General features: G+C 51.5%; 1 protein-coding gene across 6 annotated transcripts in view; it reads left to right on the top strand.

The window, feature by feature from the left end:
• RHBDF1 (rhomboid 5 homolog 1) overlaps positions 1-18427 on the top strand; it is a 54604-nt gene that overhangs the window by 30604 nt on the left and 5573 nt on the right. For 4 of the 6 annotated variants that reach the window (XM_064390472.1, XM_064390468.1, XM_064390469.1 and 1 more), the window contains 10 exons: positions 3355-3499; positions 5463-5596; positions 7728-7832; positions 10616-10829; positions 12470-12676; positions 13358-13480; positions 13640-13800; positions 15933-16184; positions 17356-17467; positions 18292-18366. In XM_064390472.1, the coding sequence (XP_064246542.1) occupies positions 3377-3499; positions 5463-5596; positions 7728-7832; positions 10616-10829; positions 12470-12676; positions 13358-13480; positions 13640-13800; positions 15933-16184; positions 17356-17467; positions 18292-18366 (1506 nt within the window). In that variant the 5' untranslated portion in view covers positions 3355-3376. The remainder of the gene's footprint in view (positions 1-3354; positions 3500-5462; positions 5597-7727; positions 7833-10615; positions 10830-12469; positions 12677-13357; positions 13481-13639; positions 13801-15932; positions 16185-17355; positions 17468-18291; positions 18367-18427) is intronic. The other 2 variants (XM_064390470.1, XM_064390471.1) reach the window with 2 other exon arrangements.

The raw sequence follows: 18427 nt of genomic DNA on the forward strand, positions 1-18427 counted from the left end.
TGTGAAACTCAGCAAGTGCTTTCACTGCAGTGCTGAGACAGAAATGAGCAGGACTTAGAGCAAGGGCCAGGTGAAATAAGGGGTGTTACCTGCCATGCAAGGGCTCTTGGACCATGTTGCTGTACATCAGTGCACACAGCTGTGCACTGATACTCATCTGGTCTATATATCCATATATTCAGCTGGATCCACATTCAGGCTCCCCGTAAACCCCCTGGAGACCTGTCTCTCATGACCATACCCCAGGCCTTTTTGTGCCTGGGGCAGAGGCAGTTGCCTGACCTGTGCTGTGGCTGATTATTCATACAGAATTCACAATGCTTGCCCTGGTGGGGCTTGATCCAGTCTTAGGTGTTTGAAAGGTTTATTTTTGGCCACTCCAAATGCACACAGGGAGTTGGGAATGCTGAACAGCTCTGCCTTCACTGCACTCTTTACTGGGAAATGAACCTGCTAGTGAGTAAAGAAGGTTGAACTGGTAGAGGGGTTTGCTCCTACATACTCTGTTTGCAGCTACCCTGGAAACTCACCTGAGGTTTAAATACTGAATGCATTTAGACAGTTATTATATATGCATTTTTATGCTCTGCTGCTTAAAGAACTCTTTAACTGCTGAAGCAGGGAGAAGGCAGAGCAATCAATTGCTCTGTCAGAACGTGAATTTCATCTTGAGATCTTCACCTGCCTAAAATACAAAGTTGAGTCAACTTTGGGGGTAATTATAAGGCCACAGGCTTTACCTCTGTGTGTGCATGTCCTCTTTGGCAGGTGTGTACACCCTGGAGATCCCATGTGCAAGTCTGCAAGGGTGGCAGGGAAGCCAGTGAAGATACATGGACATCACTGTCTGTGGTCTGTGGCAATTTAGGAGGGGAAACTCAAAACAGATTTAATCAGAAGTCTTTCACAGGGTTTCACGTTATTGCAGCAACTTTCAGGCAATACAGGTGTGATTCACCCTCTGCCTTCCTGGCTTGGCCTCACTGATTGACAGAGCTGCAAATCCTACACATTTGTATTCTTTACACCCAGAGCTCCTGCTCACAAAGGCAGCTCTGTAGGTAGACAGGAAGGATGTTGAGTGATGTTGGCTCAGTGGTGAGATGCTGGAAAAAGCAGAGTTGCTGCTTTGGAGGCTCTGAATTTGCCCTTGAAAGCTCAGGAAGGAGGCTCTTGAGTTGTGTGAAATAGATTGTGTTTGGTCGTGCCAGAGTGGTGGCTCTGTCTCTCTTGGCTGGTCTCTGATTAGGACACCTTGAGGACATGTTGTGTTTGTGATCCTCAGAGGTAAATGCTGAAGCTCTTTGCTGGAGTATTTCAGGTATGAGAAATCTGCTTTGCTTTCTGACCTCACCATGAAGACAAATTTGCAAGACCTGTCAGTAAATCGTGTCTCATAGCAGATTTACTCATACCAAGCACAGGCAGGAGTTCCCCTAATACTCTCACTGTTCTTATCTTACAGGAAGTTAGAACAGTTGTACTTAGCCACCCCTGCAGCTCGGCAGGGAGGGAAGGAAGGATTTGCGTCCCTCTCATGCACAGCACTGCATCTGTGCAACAGGACTGTGCTGCATGTATGAAGGGCATGTCTGTACAGGCTAGGTCATGAATTCCCAGACTTTTGGGGGCCTGTGGTATTTGCTGAAACCCAACCTTCATCCACCTACAGCTGAGTCCTCCCTTTCTGTCGTTCTGGCTCAGCTGAGCACAGCGCTCCTGGCAGCTGGCCCAGCTCAGCGACTGAACCAGCAGCTGGCCTTCAGCTCCTTTCAGATGAGATTCTCTTCTAACCCAATCCAGATCATCCCCCACTCCCATTTGTTGACCTATTTCCCCCCTGCCTGCCCCCCTGCCTTTTATCTTTTGCAGTGGTGTGTGCAGTTCCCTTTCCAGAGCAGCTGCAGGGAGCTGTGGGAACATGGTGGCAATGCCCTGCGAGGCAGTGCACGTTTCAGAGAACCACTGCCTAATTTAGGCTGGGAGGGACCTGTGCAGGTTGACTGGCTCAGCCACTGCAAGGCTGGGATAATTCAGGCAGCTCAGGGCTTTGTTTTGTTCCGTGCCAAATGTCTCTGAGGGTGGAGATCCCTCTGGTCCTGGCCTAGGACTTGGCCTCTCTCAAGGAAGAATCCTTACGTGTTAAACTTATTCTGCATTTATAATAAATGGGCTGTGTTAACACTGTAAGTGCTCTAAGTTTTAATTCCAACAGAGTTTTTCTCCTACTCCCTGTCAAAGCCTGTGTGCCTGCTGATTTAACTGGTTGCTTATTCCATCTGTCCACTGTGGTGAAGAGGCTGGAGCACTTGATTATTTTTGTCCCCTGTGGCTAAGGGCCATAGGCCAGGCTAGGGCCATGCAAGGAGAGAGCCCGGAGGGAATGGAATCTGTTGTCCCATTCAGCACACATGCTTCCCACTGTTCACTTGAAGTTGTGTGTGTGACAGGAGGGGAAGAAATACAAACTTGTAGCGTAATTTAGGTTGGAAAGTACCTGTGGGGGCATCTGAGCTGATCTGCCTCCAGTGAAATCTGTGTTCTGAATTGTTTCTCTGAGTGTGCACAGTGAAGCGGGTGCTCTGCCAGCCTGAAGGACTCTTGTGGTCCAAACAGGAGGGCAGAACTGCAGCAGAGTGGGCAAGATGACAGTGAGTCGCTCTGCTCACTGCGGCGTTTGGATTACACAGCGGTTTTTATTTAAATACCATATCATTATTATTTATGTATGAAAACCACTCTTAGTTCAGGATTAGTGCCAGTTCTCTAATGTTCATGCTATACTGGTATTGCTCTGTGCACTGTGTTGTGTTTCTAGAAAATCACTACATTTAAAAGAGATTAGAAACAGCGATGAGAAATGGCCACTTGCTAATTGCTAAGTGGTGGGTGAGTTGGAAAGTGTGGTGCTTGGCTTTGGGTGGGCAGAAAAGGGTGTTTGTGAGTCACAGGCTGGTTTTAGAGCGAGGCCAGTGGCTTTTGATACTGCAGTTACTTAGCTGGTTGGTCTGGATCCAGATCTTATTAAGATTTAATTCATGGCTTGTTCTTAAGGAATCTGGATCTTACAGTAGTCTCAGCAAAAATCTTAATGGGAGGCGACTCAAACTTGTGACTGCAGTGTCTGTATCTGGCTGGAGGTTCTGTGTCCTCTGAGTGTCAGGTGCTGAATGAGCAGCGTGGGCACAAGCTGTGAACACTGAGCCCTCATGAGGCACTTTGGGAATTCATCCCACGTGGGGCTTGGGGCCCATCAGTCACAGCCAGGAGGAGAACCCTCTGCTCACCCTGCCAGCATGGGCTGTGAGGGATGAGCCAGATTCCCTCCTGACTGTGGTGTCTCTCCTCTCCTAGGCCTGAGGACGAGCGTGGGACGATGTCGGAGGCGCGACACGACAGCACGAGCAGTTTACAGCGGAAGAAGCCGCCATGGCTAAAACTGGACATCCCTGTGGCAATGCCCATGCCCGTGCCAGAGGAGCCCCCCCAGCCCGTGCAGGTACAGCAGGGAGGGTTTGGGGAGCTGGGGAGGGATGTGCTGGGAGCATCCCTGTGCCTGGGATCTCCATCAGTCCTGGCTGAGGGAAAGGCAGCGTGTGATGGCAGGCTGTGAGGCCACATAAGAAGGGGCAGAGCCTTTGAGTAAATTTATGAGCAGTAATTAACTCCCCTTGAAGGGGATGTGGGAGGGAAGAGGGTGGGTGGCTGATGTGCTCACATCAGTGGATGTGAGTGTTTGGATGTGGGCATTGTGAGAAGCGTCTTGGCTGGGATATGAGAGTGAGGTATTCAAACAAGCATTTCTTAGGGGGACTGGAGGACTTAAGGTCTCCCAGACAAGCATGAGGGCTGGAAGCGCTGCAGCTTGTGCTGAAATGAACAGAGTATGAATCTGACTTATGAATAGCCAAGATAATGACAGACTTTCATCAGTAACAGCAAAGAACAGTTACTGGCAACACAAAGCTGTTAGCAGCAGGAGGAACATAAGAGAACCATGTGGGGTGAGAAATACATAACATTGAGGAGTGCTGAAGTAGAGATGAGGTGATAGGTTAATAGTGCAAAGCATGAGAGTCAAACACCCTTATTTGTGCTGGGAATAGGGAGAATATCAGGAATACCTGCTACAAGGTACTAAAAACTGCTGTAGGGTGAGACCTGGATATAAATGCTGGCTGCTTGTGTGGCCTTGCTGCAGGAACAGAGACTTTGTGCACTGAAGGTAGAGCCAGAGGGCTCTTGCTGCCCAGCTCCATGAGTGTGTAGAGGGCCTGGGTTCAGTCACTTGTGTGAAAAAAAGTGTAGAGAAATGGAGGGTTATACAGCTTCCCTGGAGGGGGCTGAGGACAAGCTTGTCTTGTCTTAAGAGGGAACTTCTATTGCACTTGGAACAGGAAGAACTGTCCTCTTCATCATTCTGTGATCCAGGGACTCAAATGCACTTCACTTACAGCTCCTGGCAGATAAATCTTGGTTCTGGTCTTCCCTTGGAAGGAAAGGGTTTGGGGGTCAGTCTGTAGGGATTAGAAATGGAGTTCAGGGTTTTACCAGTGCAGGTTGAAACCTTCTGAATAAATTATTTAAGGCTCTGATGGATCTTGCCTTATCTGGAATCTCTAAATCCAGCTGGGCACCTGGGGGGACACTGTGCTTATGATGGAAACTGGTGGAAGTGATGTTCTCTGCACAGCCCAGACTGTCAGGATAAGAGTGCATTGTGTGCACCTCTGACTTACAACCTGAGTATCTTTGTACTGCTTTTACATAAAAGATAGCAAAACTGTTAATGTAAGTGGAAACCATTAGCTTTCTGGGCTAGAGAGGCTGAAGTAGTCTTGAGGCAGAGACAGTGTCTGACCAGAGGATCGATCAGAGCTTCCCTTGCCAGAGGGGCAGTCTGCTCAGCCTGCCCTGTACAAATGGGACATGGTGTCTCTGCCGAGCTGATAAAAATGTAGCCCAGAGCAGCCCTGGGGAGGCAGTTGTGTGAGCTGAGAACAGCGTGGTGGGTTGTGTCACATTTGGAAGGTGACATTTAGCCATGACATGTGAGTGTGCCCAGGCAATTAGGCTATGAACAAAGCCTTTCCCAGATTGCTTAGGCTGCACCAGGCAGCAACTGCAGACCCACCCAGAGCTCTCACAGGCTTTCAGTGCAGATCCAGAGCCACTTCAGAAGCAAACCCCACTGACTGCGCTTCTCTCGACCTTGTGGGGCGGTCTGGGAGAGTGTGATGTGGGTAGACAGCAGCCAGGAGGATGTGTGGCAGGTACAGGTGGTACATGTTGAATTGGTGGGTAGACAGCAGCCAGGAGGATGTGTGGCAGGTACAGGCAGTACATGTTGAATTGGTGGGTAGACAGCAGCCAGGAGGATGTGTGGCAGGTACAGGCAGTACATGTTGAATTGCTGACGTGCCCATCCCAGAAGTCTGACTGCCTCCCGCTTCCCCCGGCAGCCGACGCGGCGCCAGGCGTTCCTGCGGAGCGTGAGCATGCCGGCCGACAACAGCCGCGTGCCGTCCCTGCCCCACGACCCCGCCAGGAGAGCCGTGCTGCAGCGCCAGACCTCAATCACCCAGACCATCAAGAGGTGAGGCACGGAGCTCCTGCAGCCTGCTGCAGGGCGTTCTGCCATCCTGGAGCTGTGGATGCATGAGTCTCTGCTCGTCCCGTTGCCTGTCGCAGCAGGGTTAGGCTGGGTCCCTCAACCTTGTGAGGTTGTGGAGGGTGGGTGCAGGTTGGTGCCCAGTGCAGAAGCCCCGTGGTGCTGTATAGCCTGTCTGTAGTATGTGAAGAGGCAAGTCCTGGGAGGAAGATGCTGGTGACCAGGACAATGAATGGTGTTTGCCACTTACAGACAGGTTTTGGCTGCCTCCATGCCCCAGGGGGGTGCTGTTTCTCAGTAACAGGATGTGTCAGACCCTGATGTTTAGCTGTGACTGTAGATGGGGTGTGCTGGGCATGCTTTGATGCAGTGTCTGAGAGCACATGGTTGCTGGGGGAGGCAGAAGCCCATCGGAGCAGTGCAGGGCTCTCAGCAGCTTGGCTCCTAGCCCTGGCTCATTGGCAAGTCCTTGAGGTGGATCTGAGGGGTGGTCGAGAGCAGAGAGAGGCTGCTCTGGTCCTGTGTCCCACTCCTACCAAGGGTTGTCATCACGAGACTCTTGAGACATGGCCACACAGAGCTGGATGATCTTTCCCTCACCATGGCAAAGGCTCATCCCAGTTTGCCCAGAAGGAGTGGCTCTCCCAGCTTCTCTCCTGAGATGGCTCATTTCTATCTCTGGCAGCATGTCAGGCCTGTCTGGATCCCAGGAGCATCCCTGGAGCTCCAGGGGTCAGGGGTACTTTCAGCCAGGCAGGCTTCGCCCACTCACAAAGGAGCAGCTTTCCAGCTCTGGCAGATCTCCCACACACTGTTTTCCTTTGCCTCAGACGTTCCCCAGCTGCCTTGGTGCTGGAGCTCTCCTGCATCAGCCCACTCTGATCCTGCTTCTTGTGAGGCTGGGAGGGCTGAGCCCGTGAAGCAGTATCTGCTCTTTTCAGGGCTGTGGGCAGCCTCTGGGGCTGCTGAGGCTGTCCTTGCCCACCTACACTGCCTCTTCCCTTGCCCCCTGCTCCTGACGTGCTCCTTGCTAGGACAGCTAGGCAAGAGCACGTCAAGGATGAGGGGATATCCTGGGAGGGTGCTGTGGAGGCCATGACAAGAAGCATTGGGTAGAAGGGCATGGGTAACGTGCCCCCAAAGTCCTCACAACATGCAGTTTGTATGTAGGGGAGTGAGGAATTGTGAGCTGCTTTGGTGCTACTGTGACCAATTTGCTGTGGGAAGGACTTAACAAGGAGAAGAACTGCAGGAGATGCACGCATTACACAACACTAGCAATAAAAGCATGAAATGAGTGGATCAGAAACAAGGCCAGGGAAATGGAAAGTATCAAGGCCTAAATCCCTGTTTTCCATTTAGCAGAGCTAGAATACAGTGGAGAATGCAGACCATACATCCCTAATTGTGTTTTGGGATTTGTTTTGTGAGTCCAGGAAGGCTGACTGCCAAGTTTTCTGCTTAACACAGCCCTCAGAATGCACAGAATATGAAACTGCAGCAGGACTCCATATCATCTTCCCTGGAGGACACAGATCAACTGTGAACATAAAGTCAAGCCTGTGTAGTCCAGAACAAGGCATAGGAGTGATTCATATGAAAGCATCTAACACCATTTCCAGTCTTCCAGGGTGTCTGAGATGTCCATGCAAAGCAGCAGATGTGCTACAGATAGACTTGTGCACTAGGCAGGATCCTGTCAGGGCACCAGTCACCTGTCTCTAAGAAGATCATATCTCAGCCTGCTGACACCTCCATGGTGTCACACTGGTGTCCAAAGCCAGCTGTGGAATCTGTAGCTGAGTGTCTGGGCTGAAGAAGGCAGGTCTTACATGGGGAGCTGAGGGGGATGGCACTACTCCTGGCACCTTCCAGAGCAATGTGAGACACATGTCACAGGTGCACCAAGAGGATTCAGCAGCCTCCTGGGTTCAAAGATGCTGCTGCTGTGTGGCTTGAGCTGGGTTGTTTCTTTTAGGTCGTGCTCTCAGCTGGAGGCCTCTGTCACATGCAGTGGGGCACCACTGCTGCCCGTGGGGCTATGGAAGGAGATGCAGTGGCTGCTCCTCTCCACAGCCCTGGAGGTTCCTTCCCCTCAGCTCTCTTTTCTTTGCAGCAGACAGGTTCGGTTTCAGAGGAGTCAGACCCTGCCCGCCCGTGGGCACCGGGGGGGCAGGAGCTCCCTGAGAAAGCGGCAGTCCCTGCCCCGATCGTTTTTCAGGTACTGGTAGCACTGAGTGTGAAACCCACCCCTGCATGTGTGTGCCAGGGCTGTTGTGAACTGCACAGAGTCTGGCTGTTGCTGAGGTCACATTGCCTTCCCAGGACTGCCCAAGAGGCCTACAGACAGGCAGAGTGAGAAAGTTCATGTGTGCCTCTAACAGAAAACAATTGTCACTCCTACTAAATGTGTAGGCAGCTGTCAATAAGTAGCATGGACTAACAAGCTGTCCACCCGCCAGCCTCACTCCCTCCTGCCTTTCCTAACAAGCTGTCAACCTCCTGGTGTTCACCATAGCTGGAATATCTCCCCAGGGCAGCCGCAGCCCAGCCTGCCTTTGCTGGCAGCAGTGCAGCATATGTTGGCCCCAAAGCCTTCTTGGGGAAGGAGAGGAAGCAGCACCAAACAGACACTGTTGTGTTGGTCCAGAGGGGCTCAGAGCTGATGAATGGAATACAGCATCCACTCTCCCTGTTGACATCATGGCTTTTTCTAATGCAAATGTGACTGTCTTCTTTTTGAGGTGGAGGTCTTTGTATACTTAGCACCAAGGAGATGAGCCACTCCAGGAGTCCAGGGCACAACGGGCCCATTGACCAGCACCCCAAATCTGGAGCTTAGGAAACTTTTAAACCAGACAGTGTGACTTTGTGCATGGCAGGGACTGGACCCAATGCCCTGTATTCCTGTCTCACCATCCTGCCCTTGGCCAGCTGCCATTCTGGCACTGGGACCACCTTTGGGGCTGCTTGTGTTTGGCCTTGGGCTTCCAGGGCTGCTTGGCTCATCATGACAGAAGAGTGACAGCTGACTCTGATTTGGTTGTTACAGTGCCCTGGGGACTCTGAAGGATGTGATGGAGTTCCCCAGATGAACAGAGGCATTCAGCATCTTCCCAGGGTGCTCCAGATGCCCTTAACTCTTCAGTGGACCATTTTGGCTGTGATCAGGGAAGAGTGGGACAGCTCTTCACCCTGGCCCTGGCCCAGCAGTGATCTGTGGCATTTCTGGAGTGTTCCTCACAGTGCCAACAGCTGTGGTGGTGCTTGTCCTTCCAGACTAGTGGGAGCACAGTTTTGGAGATCTCTGAGGCTGCTGGTGGTGCCATTCCTCAGCAGGCTCATATGGGCCCAAATGACCCTCAGCCCCTCTCCCTTTGAGGCCCTGTTACAGACTTGTCACCCAAGGTCACCTTGCTGTTGAAATACTGGTTACAGCAGTCTGTGGGGAGCCCTCTGAGTTGTCAGGCTGTTCTGTGGTGTGTGTTGTGCCAGAGCAGCTGGGATCTTGACCTCTGTGCTATGGGCTTGGTGGGTCTGTCAGGGCAGGGGCTGGCCCTGGGCCTTTGCTCTGGATGGAGAGGAAGATTGCTCCAAGGAGATGTGGGTCTGTGGGAGCAGAGAAGTGCCCCAAGATTTTCACAGAGCCCCGTCTCCAAAGGCTGGCACATTGACTTGCTGGTGGCATTTGAGTCAGCGAGGTCAGGTGAATTCCAGCAGTGGCCCACATGACCTCTGAAGGGTCTGTTCTGTATCATTGTGAGAACAGGGAGGGCTGAGGAAAATCTGTGATGGTTGAGTAGGGAAAGTTTTAGCCAGCAAGGCTGTGGGTTTCAAACACATCTTTTGACATCGTGGTAGAGCACCTTCCCCTGTTGGTTGATGGGGTTTTTACTTGGAAGGGTACAAAACCACAGGACTAATTTCCTGTCTCCAATGCACTGTCTCAGTTCCCCTGTGTGGCCTAATTCTAGATTTATCCCAGCCTTTACTCCAGTGTGTATTTTAATGCTGTGATCTGTGAGGTCTTGCTTCTCAGCAGCTGGAGATCTTACCCCTGAGCAGGGGGGCTGAGGCCAAGGGTCTGAATTTGGCTTGAACTTTCAGGTTCCAACACCTGGGCCAGTCAGCTGTAGGCTGACACAGCTTGTCATCTCTTGAGAATGGATTAGCCATGGTGGGAACTGCTTGGCAGGGCTGCCATGAGCCCTGTAAGTTTAGGGTACCAGCTGTCCTGCAGGATTTCAAATAGGCTTTTAGTCTGATTTATTCTGATCCCTCCCTGCCTTCCTTGGGATTTTGCTTCTGATCCACTGCTCTTCTGTGGCAGCAGCCACTTGGCAGCAAACCTGCCTTGTGGCTGCAGCCTTGTGCTCCTGCTTCTGCAACCAGCAGCTTAGAAGTGTGTGTGTCTGCCTTTGCAGAGACCAGAACTGCAGCAAGTTTTGCTGTTAATGCAACCCTTGAGGAGGCTAGAAACCCTGCAGCATGAGATGGAGAAGTTAGGGAGATTCTGGGAATGTGGAGGGGAGGCTGGGAGAGAAGAGAGATTTCTGGTGGCTTTTGGGACAAGTTACAGAGCTACAAAATAGTACAGCCTTACAATGGGGACTTAGAGCTGGCCTGAAAATGGTAAGTGTTTGCAATAGATGGTTTTTAAAGTAAAAAAACACCTTTCAGGTTATTTTCTGAATTTCTGTAACATTTCTTTTCCTTTATTTTTAGAAAAACTCAGAACCAATTGTCCTTTGCCCACAGTGACTATCTCCTGTCGTTTTTCTTCTGTCTTAAGAGACAGAATGCTGTTGATGGTCAAACATTTCTGGCCAGCATCTGTCAGGTTGCTAAAACCAGCTGAGGACAAGCTGCGAGATGCTCCTGGGAAAGAGAGTTCTGTCTTTGAATTGGGGTGGGCTGGAAGCGACCACCAGGGCTTTGGCTTTTCACGTGCATAGTCCAAGCAAACATCCTGCTTCTTAGCACTTGTCTGCTGGCATCTTTCAGAGGCACGGCAGACTGGTTTGGGGTGAGCAAAGACAGCGATGCCACTCAGAAATGGCAGAGGAAGAGCCTCCGGCACTGCAGCCTGCGCTACGGGAAGCTCAAGCCTCAGGTCATCCGGGAGATGGACTTGCCCAGCCAGGACAACATTTCTCTGACAAGCACAGAGACCCCTCCTCCGCTCTACGTGGGACCCTGCCAGCTGGGCATGCAGAAGGTGAGTAGCCTGGCACAGAGGGAAGGGGCAGGGCATTGCTGAGCTCCCTGCTCAGTGCGTTCAGCGCGGTGGCAGCTGTGACCTGTGTGTGGGCTGAGCTCTGCCTCGACACTCCAGGCTCTGTGCTCAGACACTGCTCATGTCCCAGGTACAGTTTGGCAGCCTCTCTCCAGCAGCCTCTCTCTGGTCTTGTTGGTGAGATCCCTCAGCTGTTGTGGTGGCTCAGCTGTGTTTGTCCTGCTGTGACTGTGGTGATCAGGGGTGTGCAGCACGAGCAGCAGCTCTCAGCTCAGGCTTTCTGCTGCCATTCTGAAGGACAGAATTGTGTTGTACCCAGAGTAACCACTATGTTGGACCCAAATGTACAGTAGCAGGGCTGGAATCACTGGGGACATTTGCCCTGCCCCAGTCAGAATGCAGGCTGTAGCCACTGTCTCTACAGAATATTTTAGGACTTTGAAAAGTGTCTCTGGCATTAGTGGTGCTACAGCTCTGCTTATGGGTCCTCAGAAGTGGTTTTGAGTGTCTGCAAAGGGCACCTGGGTTTGGTGCTGCCTCCTGCTCATTACCTTTAAGTGTGACCTAAGGGGGCAGGGCCCAGATGAGCACATCCAGTGACCAGAACTAACCAAATATCCAGCTCTTCCCACTGCTCCCCTCAGCGACAGTAATTGGTGTGGTTGATGGCTGTGCTTTGGTGAGCACCACTTCCTGTTTTCCTTCCAAAACAGGTCAGTCTGTGACCTGCAGCCTGGTGGCATCACTAAAGCAGAGGAGAATGTAGTGGGTTTTTCAATCACATTTTGCCTTGTTGTCTTCTTTTCTGTTAAATGTTTTGCACCTAATCTTTGGTCACAGGAGGCTTAGAAATATTGTTGAGCTGTATGTGGGCTACATTAAATCAGAACGTGGTGTCAGTAGGTGTGAGCACATTAAGCTTCCTGTTGAGTGTGCAACTGTGGATTAAAAAGGCTCGTAAAACCTTGGGATAAAGCAAAGAGGTCTTATGGAAACCACAGCTGTGATGATGTAAGGACAGAGGCAAGGTTTGTAGCTGAAGGCAATATTTTCATTACGTTGATTTGTATGTTTGGAATAAGTGAGAGCACTGGCCTGAGGAGTCCCAAAGAAGGGCTTGCAGCTCCTGGAAGCTTGCCTGCTTTATCCAGCTGTTAAATTTAATTAATGGAAGCAGATGTAAATATACAGTAAAGTTTCAGCAGGATAACAGGAAACTGTTTAAGTCCTGGGCTGTCCAGTATCAGGAAGGAAACTAACTAAAGAAAGAACATTTCTGTTTTCAGGGATTTCTCAGACTCCTATTTAGGCAGCACATTCTCTGACTGTTGAGCTCATTGGCATGGGAGACAATGAAACCAAGAGCTTAGGAAGGGTTGGAGGAGGTTTGGAGTCTTACATGAGATACTGGAATAGACTGGTTGTCAATAGTCAACACTAACACAAGAGAGAAAAAAACCAATAGGCTATTTCTGATCTTCCTATTGTAGAATTGCTTCTTGGTCCCTCCAGCCTGGTTCTTGGTCAATCCCAGGAGCCAGGCCCCTGTCATGGTCTCAAGAGGAGTCTTGGTAGGACAGGCTTTGGGGGTGGCTGGACTGATGGGCTGCTCCTCTTGGCAGATCATCGACCCGCTGGCGCGGGGGCGAGCGTTCCGGATGGCCGAGGACGCGGACGGCTGCAGCATCCCCCACACGCCCATCACGCCCGGGGCCACCTCCCTCTGCTCCTTCACCAGCTCCCGCTCGGGCTTCAACCGCCTCCCGCGGCGCCGCAAGCGTGAGTCCGTGGCCAAAATGAGCTTCCGAGCGGCCGCCGCGCTGGTGAAGGTACTGCCTGCCCCAGGGCACGGACCAGGGCAGGCTCTGCCCTGGGATGTGGGGACAAGGAGCTGCTCAGCAGAGGGTGGGCATAGCTGTGCTGAGGCGGGAAATGAAGTCACCTCCTGGCGTGTTTTGGCCACGTGTACAGGAGGCAGGACTGGCAAGGAAGCGGGAATGGTGGTTTGGTTTTGGTACGGGTCTTGCTTTTTCATTATTGGCCTGGGGACTTTGATTCCCACAGCCAGCAGCCTCAGAGCCTTCCAGCAGGTCCAGTTCAGCCTATCTGGACTTTTGAGTGGTCCATGTGCACCTGGTAAGCAGCCAGGGAAGGGCAGAAATACCTGAGGCTCTTGCTGTCCAAGTCTCTTCATCCTGCCCTGTGCCTGCTGTCATGGGCTCAGTGATGTTTCTTGCTGTGTCCAGTAGCAGCCATCACTGTGGGTTGGCCAGACACTGTACAAAATGTGCTGGAGGAGCACATGGCAAGCCTGGAGGTGGGTACTGTTGAGAAGTGGGGTGACAGCTGTGTGTCTCACCAGAAAGGTGTCACATGTCACATCTGCTGTGCTCCATCCATGAGCATGAACCAAGCCCAGCACGTGGGCTGCCTGTGCACTGGCTGGGGTGGGTTTGTGAGCTGGGGGTCAGGTTCTGGCAGTGCCCCCATGTCCCTGTCCCTGGCTGCAGGGCCGTTCTGTGAAGGACAGCACCCTGAGGAGGGCCCAGCGGCGCAGCTTCACCCCTGCCAGCTTCATGGAGGAGGACACGGTGGATTTCCCAGATGAGCTCGACACATCCTTCTTCGCTCGGGTGAGGGGCAGGTCTGGCATGGTGCTGGGCCACAGGCAGAGCAGGACTCTGCTTCTGGCAGGACTGTGTGTTGCAGAGAGCAGCACTGCTTTCTGCCAGGGCTGCTGTCTCAGGTGGGATGTTGGCTTCTTCTGATGGGACTGCTGTCTCTCTGCCCAGGAAGGAGTCCTTCATGAGGAGCTCTCTACTTACCCGGATGAAGTGTTCGAGTCACCGTCAGAAGCTGCAATCAAAGATGCGGAGGTGAAACCTCCAGATCAGACAGATCTCACAGGAGGTGCTTTGGACAAAAATGAGCTTGAAAGAAGCCACTTACTACTGTGAGTATCTTCATGGTAGCTGCCAAAGTGTAACGTGGGGTAGCCATCCCAGGTGGAGTGGGGCCTCCTGCATGGAGGAAGCCAAGATGTGAGTGCTGTGGGTGCTTGGTGCAGAGCTCAGAGCAGTGCAGTGATGGGTTCTCTTTAAATCCAGCTGAAGACCTCCTGCCCCAGCTACCCATGATGTGAAAGGTGACTCTGAGGCCACTTCTGCAGTCACTCCAGCAACTTCCAGCTTCATACTAATGTGTTTCAGAGATTGTATCATACCTTGAGGAAGCAAAAGACACTTTAAATCAGCTGTGGGGATGCTGAGGGCCCAGCCTTTGGCTATGGAGAGCATGGCAAAGTGAGAAGGCTGTTGCCATTGCCAGTCACCAGTAACTGTTCTCATGCTCTGAGGAGCAGTGAAGCATTGCAGAGTGTCGAGCTGGGCTGCATTCCTCACTTGAAATGAGAGAAAGGTGTGGCACTGATGCTGAGAGCCCTACAAATATGTGGGTGGTGCTGTACTGTATGCCTGGATTTTTTCCACCTGAGTAACTGGTACTGAGTAATTGCTCTGTGTTGCTTCCGAGTCAGCTCACCCCAGCAGAGAGCTCTGCTGGGTGTGAACATGGAGCAGACAGGGAGGTCCTTGTTGTGGTTCTGCTGCTCTCAGCCTGTCTTGCTGTGTTGGCACTTTCCCTTCAAGTGTTTCCAAGAACTTCACTCAGTTTAACATAAGGGGAAGCACAAATGGTGCGAGTTTGTTGTCACTCCTCTGAGATGGTTTGTCTTCTTGGTTTCCTGTGAATCTCCTTAAATAGTTTTATTTATTGAGGAAAATACATTTTTTTCATGCTTCAGAGAGCTGTTATCAGAGTCACAGTTGGGTGTCCTTTCATGTGGTGAGGTTTTTGTTTGGGCACAGGGAGATTTCCAATACTGGAAACACTAGGAAGCCCCACAGAAACTACTTGACCTCTTGGGCAAGAGCAGGCTGCAGTGGAACCTGCACCTTCTGCTGCAGAAGGACTTCCCAAGGGGAAGCTGGGATATTCAAATGCATCTTCTGCAAGGTGCAATGTGAAAAGATCTGAAGGTTCCCCCAGTATTTTGGCTGCAGAGCTTCAGATTCTCCCTTATGCTGTTGCTTGCCTGTACTTCAGAGCTGTCATGATCTCTCCAGATGTTCCAGTCATCTTTCAGAAGAAAGGTTCTTGGCTGTTTTCTCTCAGCACTTCTGACAAGCAGTGTCTTTGTGCAGTGGGACATTTGGGAAGCCAGAGGAGGTGTCAGGAGCATGCCTCCTGCAGGGCCAGGCAATGAGGAGGGTGAAATGGGAGGTAGTTGGGTTTTTTTGGTCAGGTATGAGTGCTGCAGATGTGACCTTCACACTGCTGTCTAGGAGCAAGGAAATACAAATTTATCTGAATGTGATGGAGACTTAAAAAGTAGGTATTATTCACCTGTGCAGTGTTCATCAGATCTGTTTTGACAAAAACGCCTTATTTTAGCTCAGGATGCTCAGGATTTTTATTGCATTGTTGAAGTCTGCTTTTTTATTCTGAAAAATGCACACATTGGTACAAATAAGGGAGGAATGGAAGAGGGACTGGGAGAGGTAGCTGGTACAGCTTGCAACTTGTGACAGTGCTGCTTTCTTGGTCTGGGAAGCTGCTTGGATTCACTTTTGTCCAATTTGCCAGTCCAGTCACATTGAAGTGAGACATTGAAATGACATTTAAAGGTGGATATTTCCACTGCTGGGCTAAACTCCACTTCCATTTCACAGCAGAGGGCAGAGTAAGAGGATTGAAGTAGGGGAGGAAGTAACATTGCTGAGGCTGCCGAGGTGCCTGTTGCAGCCCAACAGGCTGCAACTTTAAAGCCTCCAGAGCTCCTCAGTGGTGGGCTTAGTTTGGCACAGCAGTCTTGTGCCACCCTCTGTGTGTTTGCTGTGCTTTCTGCCCCTTCTGTGCTTTCCTTTCCTGGCTCTGTGCAACCCTTTAAAATACAGCTCCCACTTCAGGGCACCTTGTCTGCCATCAGCTCTGCCCATCCCGGAGCGGGTGGGACAGACAGAGGCTCTGCTGCCCCCAAAGGCCACGGAAAGGCTGGTCCCTACTGCTGTGCTGCTTTGATTTCAGCCCCCTGGAGCGAGGCTGGAGGAAGCAGAAGGACGGGGGCCTGGCGCAGCCCAAGGTGCGCTTGCGGCAGGAGGTGGTGAGCGTGAGCCCGCAGAAGCGCGGCCAGCGCATCGCCGTGCCCGTGAGGAAGCTCTTTGCCAAGGAGAAGAGGCCCTACGGGCTGGGCATGGTGGGCAAGCTGACCAACAGGACCTACCGCAAGCGCATCGACAGCTACGTCAAGCGGCAGATCGAGGACATGGATGACCACAGGTGAGAGCTGCGCTCACGGGGCGCTCCCCGTTGTGGTTGTTGGTTTGTCTGGGTCTGGATTGGAGGCACTTGAGACAGTAATTCCTGCTCGGACTCAAGTGTTTGTTATTTCTTATCAGTGAAACAGTCTCACTGCTGTGAGTTCAGCAGCTTTTCATTAGAAGGCACAAAATGGCCAACAATCTCTTGTTACAAGGTCTTTTCAGAATAAACTATCCAATTAAGAACTGACACCTAGATTATTTTCCCTTTTAACCCAATAACTGATCCCAAAGAGCCAGCAATGCAGACTGTTCTGTCCAATTACAAAATGCCACCCAAACCTATAAAGAAGAAGAAGGAAAAAGCATGAAGAAAAAATCCAGGATGACACCCTGTGCCCTCCACCTTGCTTCCATCCACAACATACTAAAAATCCCAAAACCCAAATTTCTAACCAAGTGATACACCTACACTACTCTCTATAATCTGTTTCATACTTTTGTGAACTCCAGTCTATCTTGAAGTCTAATAAACTTTCTCCATGAATAAAAGTCAAAGTCAGTGCTCCCCTGGGGGTCAGGACACCCCAGAGCAAACAAAGAAATATTCTCAGTGCCCTGAATTTCCACACCCATGAAGTGCTGAGCGAGGGATTGCTGCTGGCCCTCAGGGACTTGGGTCACTGGGTGCTGCTGAGCCCCTCCATCTTTGTCTCTTGGACTGCAGAGCCAGCTGCAGCTGACACCAGCACGTTTGTGTCCTCACCCAGCAGTGTGGTACCTCACCCAGCTCTTCACAGTGTGCCTGTGTCTCTGCTGCCTGGAGGGACTGCAGCTCTCTGTGCCACCTCCACTGTCCTGTGGTGGACAGCAGGGCTCAGCTATCCCTGCCTCTGCTCATTCCCCTAGAGTCATTATTTCAGAAACACAGCACAGTTCAGCATTGCCTTTGGTGTTCCCATGGATGTTTTCTTGGGAAAGGGTGGTTGTCCAGGGTGATGGGGGAGTCAGAGTAAACAGGTTCTCTCTTCAGCAAGACCTCCTGTCCTGTGCACTCCTAGGTGATCCTGGCCATGTGTCCCAGATTTTGGTGAGGTTTCTGGGGGAAACAGCAGCTTTTCCCCTCTGTTCTGTTAAATGTAATATGGCTGTGTTTCTGCCTCTGATCCTTTCCCCTTCCCTCCATGCAGGCCTTTCTTCACTTACTGGGTCACCTTTGTGCATTCACTCATCACCATCCTCGCTGTGTGCATCTACGGCATCGCCCCTGTGGGGTTCTCACAACATGAAACTGTTGATTCAGTAAGTGAACCCCCTGACATGCCTGGAGTGTGATGGAGTTTAGCCCTCAGCTGTTGTGTCCCAGCATTCTGCTCCTTGCCTTCTTGGCTGGGTGCCTGCTGTCCTGGGGGGGCTGCCTGGAGGGTCTCTGGGAGCCCCCACACCACCTTCTCTCCCTCCTGCAGCCCCAGTGCTCCTGATGTCAGATTATATCTGACACAAAGCATGGTGGCTGTGCTGGCAGCACTTCCAAACAGCTTGTTCCCCTCCTGGTGGAGACCAGAAGGATGATCATGGCAGGGAAATGCTTCAAACCTGAGCTAAGTTTTTGCTACAGTTGCAGGATTTTGTTTCTGCCAGGAGCAAAACTGACTTGTTTGACTTGGGAGCTGATCTTGAAGTTGTTTGTAGCCTTCCCACATGTTGTTAAAGTTTTCTGGGGTACAGATATCTCTATAGCCATGTCCCTGCTCTATGCAGGAGATGCCTGAGGAGCTTCTCAGCTGCATATCTGAGAGCTTTCAGAGCACCTGGGCCTGCACTGCCTGTGGGTGCTGCCTGTGCTGCTCAGCTCTGTGGAGCTTTGTGCAGGCTCAGGCCACTCCAAGGACTCCAGGCCCTGAGATCTCTTCAAAGTGAAGTAGCCAGAGATAGACATTCTAAATGAAACCTTAACTTGAAGGTGCCCACACCTTGATGGGGTTTACATGTGATCCTGCAAAAAAGCAGATGAAGAGAGTTGTGGGCTGTGTCATTGGCTGTGGGGATTCCTGTTCGTGCTGGGGGCTGTTTCCACCAGTCCTGGGGGCTGGAGCTCACAGGGCTCTTGCTTTCTCTCCTTGTAGGTTTTGCGAAACAGAGGGGTTTATGAAAATGTCAAATATGTTCAGCAGGAAAACTTCTGGATCGGCCCCAGCTCAGTGAGTGCCATTGGTGGGACTGTTAGTGGTGCATGGCGACTGTGTGCTGCAGCTGTGCCAG

Source organism: Passer domesticus, chromosome 15 (assembly GCF_036417665.1).
Source record: "Passer domesticus isolate bPasDom1 chromosome 15, bPasDom1.hap1, whole genome shotgun sequence".
NCBI lineage: Eukaryota > Metazoa > Chordata > Aves > Passeriformes > Passeridae > Passer > Passer domesticus.